Below are 24763 nucleotides of genomic sequence, written 5' to 3' on the forward strand. Positions count from 1 at the left end.
AGGGGTTTTGTTTTCCCAGTTTATTGAGTTCATTCCTGGTTGCTCACTAGAGATTTACACAAAAGTTCTTCAACTTTTGAAGTTGTTTTAACAATGGACAACATTAGCCTTTTCTAAATCACCCCCAAGGTGTATTTTAATTATAATTTTAAATTGAATTTTATATTCTAATGACATAAATTGAAGTATAAAGAAATACACTTTTCTATGTGAAGATATCTCAATAATTGAACATTTCTTAGAAAAAAGCTATGGCATTTTTTCATTTCAGGAATATTTTCAAAGACACTGTGATATATTAGCAACTGACTCCTAGTCCCATGGCTCTACCCTTGAAGACGTCTATTTTGATGACTTTGGGATTAACTTTTTAATCTAAGAACCAGTATATTCAAATTGCAAAGCTAGATTTTTTTAATGAGCAATTTGAGGTAAGTAAACAATAGTACACATTCTGAAATGCAGAAAGCCAAACTTTGAACAAGAGATGATTTTAGGAAGGAACTGATGTAAAAGATAATTTATATTGTTGTGACTCATCAAATTAGCTCCTAGGTAATTTAGATAAGTCACTTCTTCATGCAACAAGCAATGTATTGAAATGACAAAAGCAAACTCTTCATATGGCTTCTCTATGGATTACAGTAATTTGACTGAACTGAATTATTTGAGCTCTGATGGCTAATGACCTTGATCATGCCATGGAGAAACCAAACTCTGAACTCATATCAACATCCATCATGAGTCATCATTATTATCCCCACTACAAGGCAGTTTTCCTTTCCTTGACCTACAGAGGTTTTGATTCTTTGGTGTAAAAGAAAGTTTTCTAAACCAGCACACATTTTGTGACTTTAAAGTGTTAAGAGGTGTATTTCTGGGGCTGAAGAGATGGCTCAGGAGTTAAGAGCACTGGCTGCTCTTGCAAAGGATTCTGGTTTGATTCCCAGCACCCACATAGCAGCTAACAACAGTCCATAACTCCAGTTCCAGGGGATCTGATGCCCTCTTATGACCTCTGTGGGCATTGTACAACATGGGCACACTTACATACATGAAAGCAATACACTCAGACATATAAAGTAAAAATAATAAATGTCATTTAAAAAGCATTAAGGGGTGTGTTTCTGATCCAAGCAGTGTGATATGGTGTGAAGGACAAGGGTTTAGGATAGCATAGACTGGATACAAGCCACACTCTACATGAGTAACTTAAGGCAGCTAAATAAAGTTTCCTTTTTTCCCATCTGTAGATGGGCTACACTTCCTGTCTCTTGAGGCTGCTTTGAGAGTGAGCAGATGAACCCTTCATTTTTCTAATTTCTGAAGCCTAATTCTCCAACTGAATCTCTGCATATCAGAAGATGTGAGAGCAGTCTCAACATGAATCAAGTTTGCACTTGCTTTTATTCAAGAATAAATTTGAAGTCATGGAAGAGCTGATATGAGTTTGGATACAATATGAATGATATGACACATTTCTTCATATCATTTACTAACATAAAAATAACAATATAAAGAGCATGCAGTGAAAACGGTAAACGCACTCCACTTTATTATTCTGATAAGGTGAAACTTATTAAGCATCAAACACGAATTTATGTAAGTTAGATTTTTTTTTTTTGAGACAGGAAATTGCTATGTAGTCGAGGCTGACCCCTAGCACTGATCACCCCTCCTCTGTCTGCCCAGTGCTGGGAACAGGTATACATCACCACACCTGGCCTTTAGATTCTCCTTGCATAGGAATAGACAATCAGGCTACTGTGTTAAACTACAGGCAGACACAAAGGAGACTATAAGGAAATTCCTGACTTATATTAACACCCTGGTGGTATTATTTTAACACTGCACTTTCATCTCAAACTCTAGCCCTGGATCTCAAAGTGTGGCCCTCCAAACATCAGAATCAGTATCATTAGCATACTCGCTAGAAAGTGAATCCTTATGTCTCCTCATCCAGACCAAATGAATTAGAGATTGGGACAGACCACAGCCAGCTACAGTGCTTTCATGTTCACTAAAGTTTCAGAAATACAGCTGTGTATTATCAGGTCCTAAATTCAGTTAATTGATATGCAAACAACAGCAACAAGAGGATGTGATGCACATTAAACATAAAGAGGGCATATTTAATTTATGAGTTTAGTACTAATTATTAAATTAATATAGCTGGCATTTCTTTTCTTCTGGTCTACACGTAAATCATCAATTAAAATAGTTGGGAGTTAGAGATCTGCGGATCAGAAGTCCAAGGTAATCTACTGCATGGCAAGTTTGAGGTCATCTTGGACTGTGTAAGACCTTTTCTCAAAATAACAATAACAAAAACAGAAATGGAACTGGAGCCACAGCTCAAAACGTGTAGCACTTGCCTAACATGCACAAGTTCATGGGCTCCTAGTACCACAAAAAAGGAAGAAAGTAATTGCCTAGTAGCACATATTTTTAAATTGTGTTACTTGATGTTCCAGTATCTCATTTTAAAAATAATAAAAATGAGTAATAGAAACAATCAAATAATAAGGTATTGAGTTCATGACACCGTTCACAATAATAGCACACTCTGTAATAAAATAAAGGAGCACAAAAAGCATGAGAAAATAGTTCAAACATAAACGTAATTGTATTAAAGAATGATTCTCTTGCACAAGTAGCAGAAATTATCTAAGAATATTGGTTGAATTTGACATGTGTCTATTAAAAATAGTACATTGTCTAAATCAAAACTATAAAAATATTTAAAGAAGCCATATTTTTTCTGGTTTCTTTTCATTTTGTATTCAGTCTCTCTTATGACATACTTCATAGAAATTTTCCTATCAGTGGGAACACTGACAAGCACATTTGCTAGGCATCAACATTTCAATCACCGTTCCAGTCACAAATTTTCAAGTCAAGCATCTTCTACCGCTGAGATCTATTCATGGGAGCATTCTAAAATTACTATGTGCTCACATTATGATAATGAAAGAGAAATCCAACTTACAAGAAAATTGGAATAAACAACAAAGCACAATGCAAATGTTATCACTGGTTTTAGACTGATGAATGTAGTGGCACTCAACAGTTTCTCATCCCACCTTAACTATACATGCTAAAACGTCAGAAAGAGGCAATACTAACAATTCTAATTGCTCAGGATTAGGAAGAAATACACTAAACATTATTTGAGTTTTAAATGTATTTTAAGATTTTCTCCAAGTACTGTTCATGAGGAGTTTACAGGTAAGGGATATTATTCTTCTAAAGTTAATAAGCTCCTGTAAGATTATAAACTGTATCTAAGGATGAGTTTGCAAAGCAAGATCAGCCTTCTGTTGTCTCCTAGAAGGAGATATTGGTAATGTCATGACATTGAAGACAGTTGTAAATATGTCTCTAAATGTGAAAGAGATTTAAAAAAATCTTCATCTCTGCATACAAAAATGTGATGTCAACTGTATATGTTTGTTTTTTTCTCTTTAGGATAGTGTAAATTGAAAAGTCATAAAAATACATAATTCACAAGTAATAAAGAAACAAGGAAAACAGGGACCATGCAATGATAAGTACCTAGAATACACAAGCAACATTTCCCCCTGCAGTATTATGCTTGCTGGAATAACTGCCTTATCTGTACCTCAGGACTGTAGTTCACTGACCGGGTTTTAAATAAACTATGCATCTCATACTTTATTTAGAGGATAAACTTATGAAATATTATTGAATTTGCCATTTAATCATTATAGAGTATCATGCATTATAGCCCTGCTTGCAGAAAGTTTACATGGAGCATTGAAGAAAAAAAAATTAAACTATACTTCAGAAGAAAATTTTGTTTCTTTCACTAAAGATACAAAGCTCATTATTTCTTCTAATAAGTATTTTAAAAATTTTTATCGATTCCTTGAGAATTTCATAAAATGTATTTTGATTATATCCAGATGCCTTCTCCCATCTCTACCCACATATTAATTTAACCTTTTCATTTCATATCCTCTATTATTATTTTTATTTCTTTGTTCACTGGCACAGCTATCCATTAATGATGTGTTTTACAAATAGCTCATTTAATAAGTTTAAGAACCCGTTAGATAGAAGATATTGCTGTCTCATTTAAAATTAATTTTAATTTTATATCACTTTAGGAGACAAATGCTCTGACAGACTGTCCCTTTGCAAAAATAGAAGTTGGGGGGAGAGAGAGAGAGAGAGAGAGAGAGAGAGAGAGAGAGAGAGACAGAGAGTTCAGCCAGAGAGTGTTCAGCCAGTGACAGAAGCAGACAGGTTCCTAATGTCACTTTATAAGCATGTGGACATGCTTACTTTTGAAAATAAGATAAATGACTTGAGAGTAGATGACCTTAACCAGTCTCCATGACAAGGTATTTTTTACTCTGATTGAAAAATTTATTCATTAAATAAATCTTTCTTAAATGAGTGGAGACGCCCATTAAAGGACATTTCTGAAGATGCCTTCTTTACTAACTACCCTTGCCCCCTGAGCACTAAATAGTATCTTCACAGACACCAGGTTATTTGAAGCTATGAAAAAGCTACATGCAGTATATTCACTTTATAATATTCTCCAGTAAAACCAGCAGCCCAGGCCTATCTGAGCCCTCCCGATGCTTGCCACTAAACTTTGCTTAAAAGAATTTGAGTTGTTCAGCGTCCTTACACTGCAAACTCACATTTACTTAAGAGTCAGAAATACAAATTTTGCAAACCTTAATCAGCTGTTGTGTCTGATGGTTTTATTTTTAATATCAGCCAAAGGAAATCTCCAGCAAGGGGAATCTCTGCTTCATCAGCCAAAGGTCAGAAGACTTATTTGAAAATCTAAAATAACCTCTGGCAAATTTAAGGGCGATATTTAGGTAAAACACATTTCTTCTAGTCTCTGAATCTGCAGTTGACCACAAGGTGGTGGTGGTGGTTTTAGTGAGAAATGTCCTACATAGGATGTAAGTATTTGAATGCTTTGCCCCAGTTGGTGGCACTGTTTGGGAGGTCATGGAATCTTTAGGAGGTGCAGTAGTGTTGGAGGAAGTACATCAGTGGGGGTGGGCTTTTAGAGTTCATCATCTTGCCACACTTTTCAGTTTACTCTCTCTGCTTCCCATTTGTCTGTGAAGATGTGAGCTCTCAGCTTTCTGCTCTGGCTGCCTCCTGCCATGCCTTTCCCTGCCATGGTGGACTCTCCCACTCACGATGTTTTATCACAGCAGCAGAAAAGTAACACACACACACACACACACACACACGGAAGAAGAAGATTGTTTCCTAAGTGGTGAAGACCTGGAGAAACAAGATTATGAAGAGAGTGGATAACTAATAACGTCCTGCTTGAAGTCAGTTAAGGTTTTGATAACAATTATCCAGTTACTGAATGAAGCTATCTAACTTTTCTAGTGAAAGTTCAAAAAAGATTCTAACATTTATGAAACATTTGATAGTTATATTAGAAGAACTTGTTGAGGCTTCTTCAGTTAAAAAGATAGACATATCCTTTCCTGAATGATTAGGATTGTGATATCAGTTTTGGTGGCTTTCTGATTATGTACGCATCCTAAGTAGGTACTAGGTCAGGATAAAAGGAGTATAAATAACATTCAAATAACTGCATGAAAGGATTTGGTTGTTTAAACTACTATGTATCACACTCCCAGAGAGCTGCAAATACTGCATGCTATTTTGATTAATGCCTTACCCATAATTATTTAATATCAATGTTCAAAACATAGATGAACTAATAAAGATTAATTTTAGAGAACAGGCTGTAATTCTTACTTTGTGTTCTTACTGTAACAAGAAAAACTGTGGCGTCTAAGAAAAGTGTCTATGAAAATGATGGTGGTCAAGCCATGCATCATTGCATTTATCAAGCATGTTGTCTGCACATGGATTTCATGATAGTGTCCACATTTCAGCATAAAATGAATCACATGTTTCTTTACTTCTGGCATAAATGTCTTAGTTCTGTACCTATTTATCTCACAAAGAGAATCATCAGTTGGTCAAGGAGTTACTGCTTTTCTGGACTGGAAGCAAAGCATAAATACAGGCATTTGGGGGAACTCTCTGCACCAAGAAAATAAATAGCTGGACCATTAGTGGTATTTTATTCTGAGTGAAAAAGACAGTCACCCTAAGGGTATAAGAAAAGAGTATTCTCTTGGTCATCAGGCATAATTTCCATATTACTATCAGGAAACTTTCCTCTTTGTAGTTATAATATACTTCCTTGAACTCTGCAGAATGTGTAAACCAGTTTGTAAGATAAATACTCAGAAATTCTAGCTTACAATTTTAATTTTGGAGTTCTTTATAAATGACAAAAAAAAAAAACAAAAAAAACCCACTGCTACTCACCATAGGACCAGGGGGTCCATCTTGGCCAGCAGCACCAGGAAGACCTTGTTCTCCCTATACAAAAGAAAATTTCATTCATTTTATTTTAGTTAATAAGAAAATATAGATTACCTTTTTTGCAATGAAAAAAGAAAAAAGTTATCATCTATCAATTGTATCACTTGAAAACCATATATAAATGTTGTAAGTAATTGTTTCTCTTGTTCTCCTGTGCATAGAAACATATGTATATGTGCATATATATACATATATATTCTTAAATGGGCATATGCACTTGTAGATAGAGATACAAATATATGAAGATATGCACGTTTAAAAGTTCATGTAATTATGATATTAGACATTACTTTTCTGTTTTGCCTTTATAAATTAGAATTTTACTACAAACTTGTGAAATAGATAACATTATTACATAATACATAGTGAACTGCCACAAAACATACTATAAGTTATGAAGTCATTACCTTATAAGTGTCTTAATTTGTTTTTAATGTTATTTTCTTAATGACCACTTTTTGCACAGATGCTTACCACAGGGCCAGGGATGCCTCGCAGACCTTCTGGACCAGGCTTTCCAGAAGGACCTTGAGGTCCAACAGGGCCAGTTTTCCCAGGAGGCCCTTCAGCACCTGCTTCTCCCTGTTAAGAAATAAGACATGTGAGCACATTAATATGAGAAAGGGCACATTATTTATTTTTTAAGGTACTGAAGTTTATATGTTTCAAACGCATGTAATTTCTAGGATGTTTCCTCCGCACATTTTACCTTAGCCCCCTTTTCGCCTTGTCGTCCCTCTGCGCCTGCAGCTCCAGGAGGACCCTGTAAATATAAAGTTGCATTTTAAATATGTGCCACCCGCCTAAAATGTAATGCTATTGAAGACTTATTTAGAAACACTAGAATTGTTAAGGCTTTACTATATCGTGATTTTTATGACACTTTTTGTTTTAAACACAATGTAGAAAATGGAAAGTATTTTTGTATACAAACTTCTATTTAGATTACTAAACATTAAAGGTCATAGGCCTTTATATAACATCAAAGTAAAGTAACAGTAAAATCAAAGCTTTATAAAACCGCTTATCACCTAAGATCATTTCTATGAGTATAATACTAGCCGCTACTTGTAATTTTGAATTACTGAGTTACTTGAATTTATTAACTATCACTTTCATCTTTGTATTTAGAATGTTTCAGGAGTAGCTCACTCTACAAACACCCATATGCTCATGCATTCTAGGATCATGCACCAACTACAGAAAAATATTTTTAATCATAGTGGTCAAAAGATGTAATTCACAAAAAAAGTAACATTAACAAATAATCACTTCTGAAACTCTAGGATTAGAGCAATAATGGAAAATTATACTAACGATGTCATATGTAAGCATTTGTAGAGAAAGATTAAATAAGGAACTTAATGATCGCTAAGGAATTGCTTTTTATTTTTGCTCCAGTTCCTCTTGTTTTCCATCTGTTCCTCAAAGACGGTCATCAAAATCATTAAGTGGACAGCAGATACAGACTGGAGAGAGCAGTTACAGGGTGTTATTTGGTGACACATGAGGAAAACTTTCTATTTTTCAGATGCTGTCTTAAAGTTCTAATGGTGATAACAGGCAAACCTTTCATGCTATCTCTCAAAACTAAAATTTAAATGAGAATCAATCACTTGTTCCAACTCAAAATTCCAGGAACTAAGTTTATTTATATGAGTCAATGAATACAACATCACCTGTTACTATGTTTTATCATCAGCACTGTAACCTCATTCATTCATTACTGGACATTCAAGGTACCTCAATAAGAAAAACTGGATATGTATAGATTATATGAACTATTTCTCAGGGTGTTAACAACATCTTGAATCATACTATATACATTAGTACTTCAAAGCACATCTTTGTAAACTTCATTCTATTTATTCAACAGCATTTCTGTATTGAATCATACATATTAACTTTTTCACAGTGTTGAAATTTTGAGACAGAAATCGCATTGTTGTACTAATCAGTATAAGCTAAATTTGAAAACTATCATAATGATTATTATTTCAGAAATAACAATACAATTCAGTAGTAGTTTTTCCTTATTTTATAAAGGTAAAAATTTCTCATTAAAATGGAGGCGTAAATTACAGAGTTTTAATCTCGAAAATTTGCTTTTATACATAGGAACACATTTACACAGGATAGTTCAAAAGATTTGTAACTCTTTTTTTTTTAAAGCCAATGACTCAATAGGTAAAAGCAGGGGAAATGGTGTCCTTGTTATGCTAAACGATAAAAAATAATCTGTGTTTTTCTAAAGCATAGAGAATTTTGACACAAATAAATGACAAACAGCCAGAAAATTGTGACTCAAAGAGAGGTTTCTCCACTTCAAAGGGATTTCTACCCTGTGCGAACAAGTATCTATCCTGGTGGAAACGCTTATTAAATGAGTGTTTTGTTCATTTTCTAATCTCTCTTTTCCTTTATATCTTATAAACATATTTCTTCAGTGGTAAATATGCATTTCCTCTAATGAAAACCTAGGATGAAAGCGGAGCAGCTTTTTCTAGGACAGGGTGCAAATTTCTTTGAAAAAAAAAATGCTTTAAAACCTCTTGTTTCAATGTGACCTCCAACAGGCATGCTTTGAAAAAGCAATCACCAAAGCAATGGCAGGGGGAGCTTGGGCCCAATGGGCGGTTTTTAGGTCAGGAAGGCTCCATTCTCATGAGTAATAGTGATTATGCCTCTCCTTCCAGATCCCTCTATCTTCCTTTTAGAATCCTTATTATAGTCTTTGTTCTTGTAGGCCATAGGTAGCCCTTTCCTTGATGTAGACCGCTGATGCTGAACTTGCCAGCCTCTAGCCTATGGACCAAAATAATTCTTTCTTATAAGTTACCCGGTCTTTGATATTCTGTAATGGCAGCACAAATGGATGAGTACAATTCCTATAGGCAAATTCTGGCCATGGTTCTTTCTCATGTAGGCAGAAACAAAATCTAGTTAACTTTATCATCAACAGTCACTATTATAACATTTCTCTACTCATGAGAAATACACTCTCTACAGTGTAATTTTGCTTCCATCGTTCATAGTTTACAATATGATCTTGTAACTTATTCATTCTTCCACTCATCACACATATTTAAATATTGCTTATGTTCCACAAGTGTGGCGTGCATGAAGAATACAAATATAAGATAACATTCAAGCCATGAGGAGTTTACAAAGCTTAGTTACAAAGACAGACATATAGGATAATAAAAACACTACATAAAATATGTATGAGGATGATGTCACTGTAGAAAATAGTTACTTTGATCCGGTTTGGGGAGAAGACTTTCCTTAGGATTTAATGTTAGATCTGAATCTTGCAGTGTGGGTGGAAGAGGGCAAGGTTTTCCTTTTGATAGAGGATTTACCTTATGATCATTCCTGTGCAAGCACAAAGGCACAGAGTAAAAGCAGGTGACACTCTCCAGAGAACCTTTAGTAGCTCAGACAGGCTATTCGCTAAGTGTCTGTGAACACTGTGAGTGTATTAGAGTGCATCATTACACACAGGAGCTGCAAAATCAAGGAACAAAGAAGAAAGGCAGAAGACAGCAGAGCCTTGAGAAGGGGCCTGTCTCTTCAAATATTAGCCAAATACACTATGCTAAAGACTAAAAATTAGATACTTGAATAAATATTTATGTACCTATTTAATAAATACATTTTCTCATTTTTATGTTAAAAACAGAGATTTGTCTATAAATTAAATATTAAGATACTTCTATTTGGAGTTTTTAAAAATCAAATAAACACAATTTAGTTTTTTTTTTAGAACTTTTAATATTATTTTTAAGGCTTATTTTAGTTTTTTATTTGTCTGTATCTTTTATGTGCATGCCACACATGGAGGCCGAAAGAAGGCATCAGATCCTCCCACAGAGTTATAGGCAGTTGTGAGCTGCCTGCTGTGGGTGCTGGGAACCAAATTCCAGTGCTCTGGAAGAACAGCAAGTGCTCTTTCATAATGACTGAATCATCTCTCTAGCACCTTTAATATCATTTTGTAAGTATGCATTTCTAAGGACATGTATAGTCTGCAGTGGTTTCCAATTAAAATGTCCATCTTGCTCATATAATGACTTTGTTATAGTGTTCTGCTGAAGAGAAATTTTAATTAGTTATTTAGTTTATTTTATCATTATAACATAATATCTACTTATACATTTATATAACGGGAAAATTTCCAGGACATTTCTAAAAGCAAATATTTGGATTTGAAATTTTAATTACTAGTATATTTACAATATATTTATTCACATACACTCTGGGTTTACATATGTGATACATATGTACAAAATGTATATATGTATGCACCTGGCCTGTATAGTATATAAGTATGTGTATATGTCATAGTAATCAATAGTCTTTTTCTGAATTGCTAGTACCTTTATCTTTCAAATATGCAAGGATTTGTTTTTAAAATGTTTATTTAAATTTAAAATGTATATTGTTAAATAAATGCTACTCGTTTGAACTTTCTTGATTTAGACTTTCCTTTGGCAATATGAGCTGGTCTCCAAAATTCAATTTAACTAATACTGTTAACACTGTTTCAGTCAGGGCTGTAGAATGTGATCTTCTAGGCAAAACAGCCACCACTGTCATCGGAACAGCTGTGCCTCCTTGCAGGAAGCCACCATGACCAAGTCTTCTGACAGATAACATTCCTGGGAGAGATGAGGTATGGAAAGGGCCATTGTACCCTCACCTGAGATTTCTGCTGCTCCCAGCCATTTGTAAGCCCTTCTGTCATAATTCTACTGAAGTGTAGGGGTCATGGCGATGAGAGCATATACAGGCAGGGGAAGGGTAACTGAAGGGGACTCCATTCACATGTTTATGGGGAAGCCATCACCTATGCTGAGTGGAGACTCTCCACTGTGGTTGCTTTGGGGTCACCCACACTTTGTATGTAAGTCCATTAAACTCATTGGTTTGAGCTGGAGAGATAGATGGCTCAGAGTTTAAAAGCACATACTGTTTTTGCAGAAGACCTGAGTTTGGTTCCCAGCACCCACACTGGGCAGCTCACAAATAACTATAACTGCTGCTCCAAGGAATCTAATGTTGTCTTTTGCAGGCAACTGGACTCACGTTATAGACATCCACACATACACAGACACACATACACATGGCAAAAAATAAAATAAATTTAAATTCATGGGTTCCCCAGATTGAACTTTGGCAGAGTCATACTTTAGTTTGTTGTTAGGGCCTTATACGTATTGTTTACTTCACCCCAGAGGAGTTCTCAAAAGATTCAATTCTAGAAAAGTTTGAATAAAAGCACAGGTAATGGAACTAGATACAACGATAACGTGTATTAAAATTCCATGGCTCACTGGTATAAGTTGTACAATGTTCTAGTTCCTTTGAAAAATATACATTTATTCTTAAATATTACAAATCCACGACCTAAGGTACATGTACCTCAACTTGACAAGTTAATTTTCCTGCTTGTTCAGTAACTATCAAAAGGCTGTTTCTAAGTATAAGTGCCACCCAGAGTACTCTAATCCATATTTTATTAGTCTTACCCATTTCTAAGATTCACTCAAAGTCATAACATTTTGAATTGGTATCTCGCAATTGTTCTTTCAAGGATAAGATATGGCAAGACAGTTATTGGTCTACTTTTCTTTTGCCTCAATACAGAGAAAATAAGGACAAGAGATATGTTAATTTATACAAAATGCAGGCAATGCATGCTGAAAACTATGTTCTAGGTGGATTAAAGAAGATGGGTTGGAAGGTATGGAACCATATCATAAGCCTGCAGATTAGATAATATGGTTATTGTGTAGGCGTGCTATTAAATCGTGGGCCTGTCCCTTTAACAGGTCATGTAAAGAGACCAGACCTCATTGCCCTAAAAACAGGCCACACCCCCTGCAGCTTTCTCTCTAGGGCAGAAAGTTAGTCACTTGTGCTGTGGTTTTGCAAACCCTAATTTATGGTCCTTCCAAGTACCTGGGCCTTTCATCTATTCTCCTCAACACTTAAGCTATCTCAGACTAAGTTACACAGCGCGGAACTTCCTGCTTCCAATAAAACGATATCAGAGTCAGATATTGTTTTTTCTTGGAGCGATTTCTCAAAGGCTCTCTCCTAAGATCTACCCTGCCCCGATCATCCTGTCCCTGACGGGTCTTTCTCTTACTCTTACTTTTAAAAAAAAGTAAGGGGTCCAGGTTTTCAGGCAAGCCTTTCCTTTAAGGTCCTGCCATGCTGTTTCTAATATATTGTACAGCTACTTTTCTGATGGTCTCTTTCCTCAAAGCCTAATCATGATCTTGAGGACTTTTTTCCTAATAAACCTCATTCCTGAATGTTGATCACGTGTGAGGTTCTTTTCATGAACCCACTTGCTGTCCCTCTCCGTTCTCTATATCTAACAAGTTTATTCTTGCTACATTCACAAAAGTGGCATTAAATTAACTGCTGGCTGACTGCATACAAAGGTATACGGAGACAGAATTTTCATTTCAGTTTCAATCTACCAAATGAGCCTCTGCACCTTACCTTTATTGTATTAGACACTCTAAGTTGACCCATCTATAGACAAAGTGACCCTGCAGTGTAAGAACAGAGTGGCTTCCTAATTGCGCAGAACTTTTAAGTTTCCAAATACTTCTTTCACGCTTACTTCTCAGTTTAACCACAATATTATTTTTTACAGGGATCTCAAATTTGTTTTGAAAATCTATTTCATAAAACATAATGGAGTTTTAATAAACTTAAGTGACCTTATTATCCTCGGCAATAATTTTCAAGTGAAAATCATGAATGATATGTTATATGAATTTACACCTAAAAATAAGTAATGTAGGTTATAATATCAATTTCATCCTAATATAAAATGCATTTTATTAGTGATTTCAACACTTTCTGCATGTGTATCACTCAATGATCTCAGTACTGGTCACTTTAAAACACAGAAAACAAATGGTAAAATATGATTAAAATAAATAGTTTTATGAAGGTACTGTAAATGCATTGCATAGTGTTTCAAATATGCATAATACAATCTCACTTATTCCTCACCTCAGCATCAGTTATTATGCTCATTTTACAAAAATAAATCTCAAACTCAAAGAAAGTAACTAATCCTACATTACTTATTTTTAGTAGCAAAATATGAATTTGAAATTTTGTCTATATGATTCAAATGAGACCACATTCTAAATTATTTAATGTGATATTACCATAATCAGCAGTGTCAGTATCTAGGTTTCTAAGTTGTAAAAGACATAAGTAAGCAAAGCTCAAGCTAAGCTAGTTCAATTGTCTTTAATTTAGAAGAGTGTAAGCATTAATTCCTAATGTTAATGCAAATCATAGATTAGTGTTAAAATTACTGTCATCAAACTAGTTTCTCACACAAGTAAAATATAATTTCCTTTGATGGAGAAGACAGATTATTGTGTCAATCAGATAAAGTCAATTTAGCGTTCCAGTTTATTAAACTTAATACAAAAAGCAATTCAGCACATTGTGTTCAGCAACTTTCAGGTTAGATTTAATGACCTCACATTTTAAAGAAGGAAAACCTGCATATTTAATGCTCAATTATGCTGACCTAAGTTTGATCTACTATATCAAAATGAATATAAATAGCTTTGTAAGGAATGTGTAGTTATCACAGTTTCCATGCCATTAGTAATTCAGAGGTACAAATCCCTTCCAATTTATTTACAAAGTGACTAGAATAGATTAAAAACCCCATCTCATTTTAATTATTATTTGGAATGAGCGGAAAGAATATCTCTACAATTTTGCCATGACTACTATTAAATAATTCACCAAATTTATGAGAAACAGATAATTCCGTTAAAGTACTTTCTAATACTAGTAAGGGAAATATGATACAGGGAATGATTTAGTAAGTAGTTTGTTATCTTAACCTGTCAATATATATTCACTCACAGCACAAATTCAAGATCAGTAATTTAGAAAGTCCTTGCACGTTACTTCCAATTGTTCCATTTATTACATAGAATTATCTCTTATATTAAACTTTCATCATTGTCTTGCTTACTTTATTCATTTTATGCTAAATGTATTTATTTTAACTTTGGACAGAATATGAGTATATGAATGAAGTAGCACATTATACCTCTTCAATTTGAAGAGTTTAGATGACAGAGGAGAGAGATAATGATAAACAGTATCATAGTTTGCAATAAGTAAATATAGACTGAAAATTCATTTCATCCACCTAACTGACTGAGAGTCAGAGTTTAGCATCCAATTAGACTGTAGAGAATCAGCTATCTACCCATATATCTCTTGGCTGACTGGTAGTTGCAGTTAATGGCCAACACACTGTAATAAAAAAGTGGAGAATTTGACAAACTCAGGAAATATCGAAATTCAGAATTAGAAGCCCAATTTGTACAGAATGCACACATGACTTTTGTACCACCGTTAAGTTTAAAGAAATAGGGGATTGATCTAAAGTTGGTAATATTAGGTTTTTGAGATGATTCAATGTTGATTCAAGGACTGATAACTTATTTTAATTCTCCAACTATTGTTTTACAATTAGAACTCAATGCATTTCTATTGTATACAATTGTGACTGAATATAGAACATACTTATATGTGCACATGTAAATGAAAATGTTAAATGTGTAATTTAGACTATATACACAGAGAAGCAGGTGACTCTTGAATTAGGAGTTGTTTGACTTATTCATATTGTAACTGTGACATGGTTAAAGACATTCTGATTTAGCAATTATTTTGACACATTTAAGAAAGTGGATGGGGGCTGGAGAAATGGCTCAGTCTTTATTAAGAGTACTTGCTTCTCTTCTAGAAACCTGAGTTTAATTCCCAGTACCCACATTAGGTGGCTCTCAACCACCTATAATTTCAGCACCAAGGAATCCAACACCCTCTTGACTGTATGAACAACCACAGATAAGTACACATGCACACACTTATACAAATAAAAGGTACACTCATACACAGATAAAAACAAAATTAATCTTCAAAAAGGAAAGTGGGTGATTTTCATCCTCTTTAGATGCTGACTATAGTTTGCATGCATAAATTAATTTAAACACAAGAGAGATAACTCTGATAAAGAATGAAAGAAACTTACTCTCTTTCCAGGAGGACCTGGTGGACCAGCCTCACCCGATGGACCAGGAGGACCCTATAAAATACATGTATGGACAGAAATGTAAGAACATTGTGTTTAATTAGGTGAGTATGATTATGGCGCACAAAAGTTCTCAAATTATGAACTAGAACTGAACTTTTCTTATTTCCACACATGCATCTTTCCTAAAAAATTCAGCCCATTTAAAACCTGGATTTCTGCTAGATAGCAATAGGTAGAACTGGTAAATTCATACACTAAACTTCTTCACAGCTATAGGAAATGAATCAGATTTTTTTTATGGATATTTGTGTCCTTTTAAAATGCAATATAAATTCAACAAATGTCTATCACATACATTTATTAATAGACTCATACAGTTAAATTCTTCTTACATCATATAAATTATAAAAACAATAATCTATTACCTTTAATTGCTTCTCATGTAACATTAGCATTTTTTTTGTGTGCAACTGTACATACAACATGTTAGGGTGTGGGACATTGGTCTCGCCCATACAGAAGAATCCTATACCTCAGACTGTAAACACTCAGTGAACAAAGTGTGTCAGGTGCAGCTTTCTTCAGATCCTGTTTAAGCTAATGCTCTCCTTTCCTAAATAATCTGTGTGGCTAAAACACATAGTGTCATTCCAAGAAAAAAAATTTAAAGACTATAATACAATATCATTTTGATGCTTAATTGAAATAACCCTTGATTACGGCATCTTCCCTCTAAACTTACTTGTACTTAATTTTTTTTCTGTAGCCCAATAGATAAATAACAAAACTGAAACACTATGAGATACTCAGGAGCATGATATGATTCAGCTTTTATTATGAATGATCTGCTTATATTTCTTTATTATGATAAATTAAAAACATTTCATTTAAGATCTTAAGATCGACTCTGAATTGAAATTAAACAATTCTGACAATTCTTACAGAGAAATGCATGTGCAATGAGATTTACTTATGAAAGAATGTTCTCTTCTAATCACATTATTTAAAACACATGAGACTATGGAAGATAAAGGGGGGAGGTGAGTAGTCTTGCTTACCGGTTGCCCTGGATCGCCATCTTCACCCTTATCACCACCAACACCATCTTGACCCTGTAATTGGGAGTAGAAAATGAGCCTAGATGTTTCTTATTACATATTACCATTATCCTGGTAAAAAAAATTCCATAGATCATTTTATTATATTCTTGAGAAAAAATTACCATCAAATAGAAGGCCAAACACAATTATTATGATATTTTATTTTTTAGAATCATGGTACCACGTGTTCTTGCCATAAATATTTGAGAAATTGCTATTATATTAGACTGAAAATAGGGTATAGTTGCATAGAAAGATGCAATTAGTGTACAGGGACAGTGCCTACTTTCGACATGAACAGATATAATACAGTTCAAGATAGGGTTTGCAAAATTTGTAAAATTAAGAAAAAGATCTTGAAGTATAAAATGTAGTTTATTGCTATTTTGTCACTTTATTTGTTCACTTCAACAAATTCTGGAAAATTGTTCCAATGAAGCCCAGATCTCATAATGCAGATGCAAGAGTTAGAATTGTCATCATGCTTCCTGTTTCTCTCATTTGTTGTTTGTAGGAGTCCAGTTAATAAAGAAATTTTAACTATTAGTGTGGATAGAGAAGAGTCCCACACAAGGCACTCTTTCATTTTTCCATGATACTTACTGCAGGACCAGGTTCCCCAGGGGGACCAGGATCTCCAGGAAAGCCAACAGGACCCTAGAGAGATGGGTTTTAAAGGAAAATAAATAGATTAATGTGAAGTATTATAATGCTATCTAACTATAGTTTATGGGGTTAATGCCATGGCAAAGTCTGCTTGGATGCATTCTCCAGACAGAAAACAATTTAAAGCTGGAATGAACTAAGAATGCTTGTGAATATAGGAAATGAGAAAACGATTCTGGCTTCAGCAGAATCTCACACTTCTGATCTTTCTGAGATAGATTCCAACGTGAATTTGATATGAATACCACTTTAAAAGAGGCAAACTCACCGGGTTCCCCTTGGGGCCATCATCACCTGGTGGCCCCTTAGCACCAGGAGGTCCTGCAGCACCAGGTGGCCCAGCCTCTCCTTTTTCTCCTCTTTCTCCTTTGGGACCCTACACAATATGGGCAAAAGAAATAGGTACACGACAAGCTTCATTTCAAAGTCTTAACATCAGCATGGTAGGACAGATGATTCTTTGCTTTCATGGTCTGCATTCTGCACTGTGAAATATTGTACAATTTCTGAACTGTATTAGCTAAATGCTAATGGCTGTGACCTTTGCAAGTTTGATAATGGAAAATACTTCCAAACATTTCCAAATGCTTCCTGTGGTAGGTAGGACATTGACTAATTCTTTAATTTAGGTTAGAATGATATAACTCTGATATAATTCGGAAATTCTTTTTAATATATCAAGTATTGTTGGTTTATTTTTTATGGACAGCTCAAAAAGCACAATAGATATAATAAATAGGTGTGGGGATTTCACTTATGCAGTATATGAGCTTTTCAAAACTTATGTAAGAATCAAAACATGCAGAGTATTGGCAGTTTTTAAACATTACATGTTTGCATTTGTGGCTACTTTTAATAGGTTAGAAAGTAAGAATTAAAAAAAAAGTACAGTTAGGAGATAAGGTCAATGTTTAAATGCTCTAAAAGAAATCCCTAAACAAATCAAATCAATAATGGCACTGTGCTAGTACTTACACCTGTGCCCGCTTCACCGGGAGGCCCTGGGTTCCCTGCTTCTCCTGGTTCACCCTATAAAGACAATGTCAGCGGATGATTAGAACACATAAATGATGTTTTTCAGTGGTAATAATGCCTTCACTTTAGCCTCTGGACATATCTTTTCTGGGAATCGCAAACTGAACTTTTGGAAAGTTAGTCATATGCTTTAACATCATTTAAAATACTGTATTCAATGTGTTTCCCTTCTGTGCTCTCAAGGTGTTTAAATTTAATTAGCCTTTAAGAAAGACAATGTAATTAATTTTACTGTGCTTTGTACTCCCAATGTAATTCACTTTTACAAGCTACACTGACCACATAGCTTTAATGTCCTACCACACTATACCGTTGTGACTTTGTTATAGTTCTGATTCACAACAATGTATGCATATCTGAGATGTGGTAATTAGATCTGAGATCACCCCTGAAAGCAGCAATAATGTTGAAACAATGCATCCCCTACAGATATTTGAAACAGCATGAGGGCATATGCTAATGACATTAATTTATGGTTCTATATGCGGTTCTCAGTCAAGAGGGGAGAAAAATTATTTGTTCTCTTGTGAATCCTTCTTACAGATTATTGGAGACAATGTTCTTTATTCTTTCCCCATATCATAATTGTTCAATAAATTAAAGAGTAGACCTTTCATTCTTGAGGGCAGGATAGCAGTGAGAGAAATCAGAATTCTTCAGATCAGACTTCCTCTTGGTTAAATTTCTCTAAGAGATAGTTTTTCTTTTATGTGCACTGCCATAAAAGCCATTGTTTTAGGCTAGCCACCAAATTATTGTATAGTTTAAAAAGCATCTCAGAGTTTTGTAAGATGAAGGAAATTTTTTTAATCCCCAATCTAAATACTTTCAGATGAGGAAGCAGAATAAGAAAGTATACTAACATGGTTTTGATAGGTTCTTGGCCAGCAGCACACGGACCTAGGTTACCACTAAGGTTACTACCGAACCAGAGCATATATCTGCATGCTTCCTAACAGGGCTGGGTTTTGTATGGCAACAGAATTCATATTGTAATCAAGACCACTGATTAAAAATCATAACTTTTTTTCTTACTAAATTCTAAACTTTCTTTCTATAAAATATGGGCATAGTTTAGTATTAAGTTGACAGTCTTTTGAAAGTATTTGGCAGAGATCTGAAGCAGGTAGAAATAAGGGTGTAATGCAGAATGCACTTAGATACCTAAAGTTCCCCTAATTGAATACATAAATGTCAAAACGGTAGGTTTTATGATCTCATTTGGAAATGGAGAACTAATTTTCAGATGAATAGACAACCTCCTATTTATATACTCCATTAGAGCAATTTCCTAAAGCCCTGAACTTCTATTGCTAATATCTCATCCTTAGAAATGCATAAAAATACATCTTATTTCTGTGATTTTTTTATGTTTTATTTATTATTTTTATTTTATGTGTATGCATGTATTGTCTGCATGTATATAAGTGCACCCATGTTGTGCAATGCCCACAAAGCTCAGAAAGGGCATTGGATTCCCTTGGAAATGGAGTTATTGACATGGAATTAGTCTCTATGTGGGTGCTGGGAACTAAACTTGTTTCCTCTGCAACCGCAGCCAGTGCTCTTAACCACTGAGCCAACTCTCCAGTTCTCCAGTGATTATTCAATTGAAGGCATAAAGAACTCAGTGTACACTCTGTTAGCAACTCCAAAATCAATGATCGTAGGCATTCTGAATTAGATATGCTTCTAATTGTTAATTTTAAATATTTGCGTCTTCAATATTCCTGGCACAAGCTAGTGCTTCGAAGTTTGTCTGAAATTATTTGATACTAAATATAAACATAATACCTGGGAAGAGAATATTTGTGTATATAATTTCTTAGTCTTTGTAATACATTTAACTTATTATCTATATAATGATGAATGATATCAAATATTGTCCAAGAATTCATTCTGTAGTATGATTGTGTGCAAGCTTTGTCCTTCCCTAAAATAAATGACAAATATATCCAATATTTTGGATAAATATTAAAATTAAAATGTTTCCTTTCCATTATTTATGAAGAAAAGCCTCATTCAGCAATCTCAGTATGATGGAATGATATATGAGTGATGATTTTATGAGCTGTTATTCACATACTTGAAATGTAGCAAGTAGTTTGTCATTCAAATGAACTATAAAAGGCCCATAGTAAATATTTTATACATGAAATACATGCAATATTGATTTGGAAATACAGGAAATTTATTGAGCACAAACTGTTGTCTTAAGCACCCTATAAGCCATGGTATTATCATGGAAGATTGGAACAAAGTAGAAAAGCCGTATTTTCTCTCCATTCATCCTATTATGGTTTGCTCTTGTTTTTCCATCCTTGTCAAATATAAAGTTACTGATACTCTGAAAAGACTGCTTCCAGTTTTCTAATATGAGGAATATTTGAGGTGGTCAAGAGATGGTTGTTAAAATTTAAGGGTGTAGATTATTACTACAAAGACCTTTGAAAGTGATACATTAATATCCACTTGCTTCTGGAATGTAAAAGATTATATTTATGTATATTGGAGCCAAAACACATATGCTATAAATCAGAGTTAATGAAGATAAAATTATTATTTTCTACAAATGTTTCTATTCAAATCTTTTGAAAGTGGGTCAGACAAAACTGTGAATAAATAAAAAAGTGACAAGAATGCATTCTATAAATTTAGTCCATTTGTAGAACATAAATAAGGTTACACAATACATACTCTAAAGAATTGCAATGATGTGTTGTATGATAAATCATTGGCATAAGAGGAAAGGGGAGTATGAAGTTATTGCTTATCACAGAGATATTTTATTTTACTGCTGCTCAGGGAGAGCTTCCTTTAGATGCAACAGCAAATTGTTCTGCATGTCTGGAATTATCAACAAGTAATAAACAATAAGGAACTGTTTTGTTTATTTGTTGTGAGGAAACTGTTGAAGCCACCTAGAGTAAATACACATATAAGGAACAGGTTGATGGTTACTCTGAAGGCATCATAGCTAAAGGATGTGAGCTTCTGCTTTTCATTGTAAGTGATGCAGAATAAATTTCCACGTAGAAATTGAAATGAAATCAGCCAGAACCAGTTCTGATATCAGAAGTGTATAATCGATAACAAATTATACTAAGATTAGAGTTTTAAATCATTTTTCATTACATTGATTTTTTAAAGCAAAATAACCTGCATTTTATTATGCAACAAATATCAATTTAGGTACCATTAAAATGTAAAAGTAAACCTAGGCATGAAGTTCAGTGGCAGAGTATTTGCCTGGCTAACAACTGTCTGTAAATTCAGCTCCAGGGGATCTGAATCCTTCTTCTGACCTCTGCGTGCATTGCTTGACGTGGGTGCACTTACATACACATACACACAGGCAATACACTCACACACATAAAATCAATAAATTTAAAAATAAAATACATATCTGGAAAAAATTCCACTGTGTTCAGTTGTTTTAGCAAACAGTATAAGATGGTACAGGTGGGGAGGGACTGCTTTATGACAAACCACACAAGCCTTACCCTTATGCCTTCTTTCTTTGTAATACAAGCTTTGGACTCTAAACGCTGCCTAAGTCATTAGAAGTAGTCTCTATGCTTGTTAGCCATTTCAGTGTACCTTACTTGTTTCCTAGTGATTTCTGAGTGCTTCCTTTGCTTCTTTTATCTTTTTGCCTCTGTGAAGTTCCTTAAGATAACCACCAAGGCCACATATTTGGACTTTAGGGGAGTCCCACACTGACTTCATTTAGTTTGACAGTCACTTCATAACAATTTGCCAATTCTGAGTCCTATAATGATGTCCAGTTAGGCTGATTGTTGGGTTTTGCATTTTAATTTAAGTTTTAATCTATGTATTTACTTACTTTTAGGATATTTTTGTACTAGGGAAGGAGCCTAGTGTTAGTAAACACCAAAATAACTTTTTCCAATCTTATTCCATTGGGTTTATGAGTGTTAACTCACATAGCAAAAATAAAGGAATTGAATTAAGAGGTAAAATGTGTCAAAAGTGTAAAACAAAGAAACAAAAAAGAATTACCTTTAAAGGTTGGAATAACTACAACACTGCTTTGTTCCAGCAAAATAAAAAAAAAACAGGGAAATTTAAAAATATTTGTTCTTGCATAATATTTTATGGGTTTGGTTTTGTTTTTTATTTTGGGTTTTGATTTTTGAGACAGGGTGTCCCTGTAGTCCCACTTTTCCTGGAACTTGCTAAGCAGACAGCTGGCCATGCTTTCACAGAGATTTGCCTAACCCAGCCTGTCAAAGGTTGGGGTTAAAGGCCTGCACTACCACACCTGGACTAACATAATATTTTATAATTATATATTTAATTATTTATTTCTCCAAAACTGATAAATAATTTTAAGCAAAGTAAATATCAAAGATTCTCCTGAAAATTTTATTCAGATGTGAGCATGAATGAATAAATAAGAAATCAAAGAATCATTTTGACATTTTCATAAAAGAAAGAACAGGTTTTTAAAATGAAATAATGCTTCAAGGAAAAAGAGCTGTTCTGACCTGAGATGTTATGGCAGATGCCAACTGCTTGAAAAGAGCCAGAGACAGACCATAGTATTAGTACTGAAAACTGTGACAGGAATCAATGATTAATTATTCTGTGATGGGAAAGTTTCCCTTTGCTCTATGAGCTAGTTGGAGAAAACAGTCTCTTCTATTTTTAGTTCCAAGTATTGCTAATAATTGGATCCTGACATCATCACTGTCTCAAGAACAACCTTTTCAAAATCACTGTAGTTCACTACGCCTCAATGTTTCCAGTGTTTTTTAAATATTTTATTTATTATTTTTATTTTAAGTGTGTGCATGTATTGCCTGCATGCAGGTAAGTGCACCAGTGTCATGCAATGCATGCAGAGGACCGAAGAGGCTGTCGTATCTCCTAGAACTGGAGTTATAGACAGCTTTTAGCTAACGTGTGGGTGCTGGGATTTGAACCCAGGTCCTCTGCAAGAACAGTGTTCTCAACCACTGAGCCATCTCTCCAGCCCCACGTTTCCAGTTTTAAAAGCAGATTATGATGATACCAGCATCAATGGATGTGTCACAGAAAGACAGGAAATAGCCACGTGCAACATTCAGCTAAACAGTCAGCAACACAAAGCATGCTGCCCAACATTTAACTTCTACTTGTGTAAGTTAAGACAGATGATATAAGTCAGATGAATATATGTCCAGTGTTTAGAACCACATTCAACTGGGAGCGCCCAAAGCATGACCCACGATTATTAAGAACCCTTTCATTCTGCCCATTCTAACTGCATGCCAATACTTTACCTTTTCTCCAACACCACCAACTGAACCAACAGATCCTGGGGGTCCTTGTGGTCCCTGCAGTATAAACAAAAAAATACCGTTATCCAGTAAGCTAAAAAACATGTATGTAGTGTTTGTCCAAGAGAGAGAAAAATATGCTAGAATATTGAGTAAACTGAGAGATGTGACAGAGGATATGCCTCTTTGAGCTTTCAAATTTACTGACAGTGAATATATATTACGTCAGCTTTTTAATTCATTAGAATTTTGGACATAAGGCAAAGAGTCCTTCTGACTTTCATCATGCACTTGATACTTGGAACATAATTTTGATCTTCTGCCTGTAGAAAAACTGGAACTGTATATGATTTTATAGTGGATAAAATGAAAGATTTCATTTAAGAATGACATAATCCATGTGTAAAACAAGCTCCTATAAACTATTAAGCTTTAAATTTCTTTCGGGGCATGAAAGCTCAAATCTCTTTATTTTGCCTGCTATTGATTTTGTTTTCAATCATGACCTGGTAAAATTAAACACAGGCATGAAAAAGGATTAAAGCCCACTCAAAAGAATATGGAAAAAAGGCTGTTCCATTGTCGAACAGTAAGAAGATCACAATCCTAAAAATCCATAGGTGACAGTCACATGTATATGGCATTACATTTCTAAATCTTATGATTCTAGTGGACTAGCTTTTAGGGATTATGTCTTTTTTACACAAGTGAGAAGAAACACTTTCTTTTCAGTAGTAAGGGGCACCATCTGCACATATTTTTCTAAATTCTTTATAGACTGGAAATGCATGAGGCAAAGATTTTAGGTAAAAGCCTGCATGTAGATACAAGCATAAGAGGTATTTAAAAAATCCACCTAGACTAGTATGTTCAAAGCCAATTACAAACGTCTCATATCCTTTCCAGAGAAAGCGTAAATGGAAATAATTCAATAACTACTGAATATTTGTCATATACCAGGCATAGTGTAAGTATACTGTTTTGAACAAGGTACTTTTACAGATATTATTTCTCATCAATAAATATATTTTGAATATCAGTTGTGTCTATTTTATATTAGTGGTGACACATTTGCGAGAACAGCTTTATTTCCTTGTGTAATGAAGAGGAATGAGTGGAGGACCCTTGAGTTTCCGTTTACTTCTGAGGTTAAACAA

The 24763-nt window shown here is 34.4% G+C and overlaps 1 protein-coding gene across 1 annotated transcript in view; it reads right to left on the bottom strand.

Annotated features, from left to right (window-relative positions):
* Positions 1-24763, bottom strand: part of Col11a1 (collagen type XI alpha 1 chain) — a 227622-nt gene that overhangs the window by 14276 nt on the left and 188583 nt on the right. Inside the window, exons 49-57 of the mRNA XM_008855066.3 lie at positions 23610-23663; positions 18262-18315; positions 17555-17662; positions 17224-17277; positions 16579-16632; positions 15518-15571; positions 7124-7177; positions 6889-6996; positions 6358-6411 (exon numbers count right to left, since the gene is read on the bottom strand). Coding sequence (XP_008853288.1) covers positions 6358-6411; positions 6889-6996; positions 7124-7177; positions 15518-15571; positions 16579-16632; positions 17224-17277; positions 17555-17662; positions 18262-18315; positions 23610-23663 — 594 coding nt within the window. The remainder of the gene's footprint in view (positions 1-6357; positions 6412-6888; positions 6997-7123; positions 7178-15517; positions 15572-16578; positions 16633-17223; positions 17278-17554; positions 17663-18261; positions 18316-23609; positions 23664-24763) is intronic.

Source organism: Nannospalax galili, unplaced genomic scaffold (assembly GCF_000622305.1).
Source record: "Nannospalax galili isolate Female #2095 unplaced genomic scaffold, S.galili_v1.0 scaffold767, whole genome shotgun sequence".
NCBI classification, from domain to species: Eukaryota; Metazoa; Chordata; class Mammalia; order Rodentia; family Spalacidae; genus Nannospalax; species Nannospalax galili.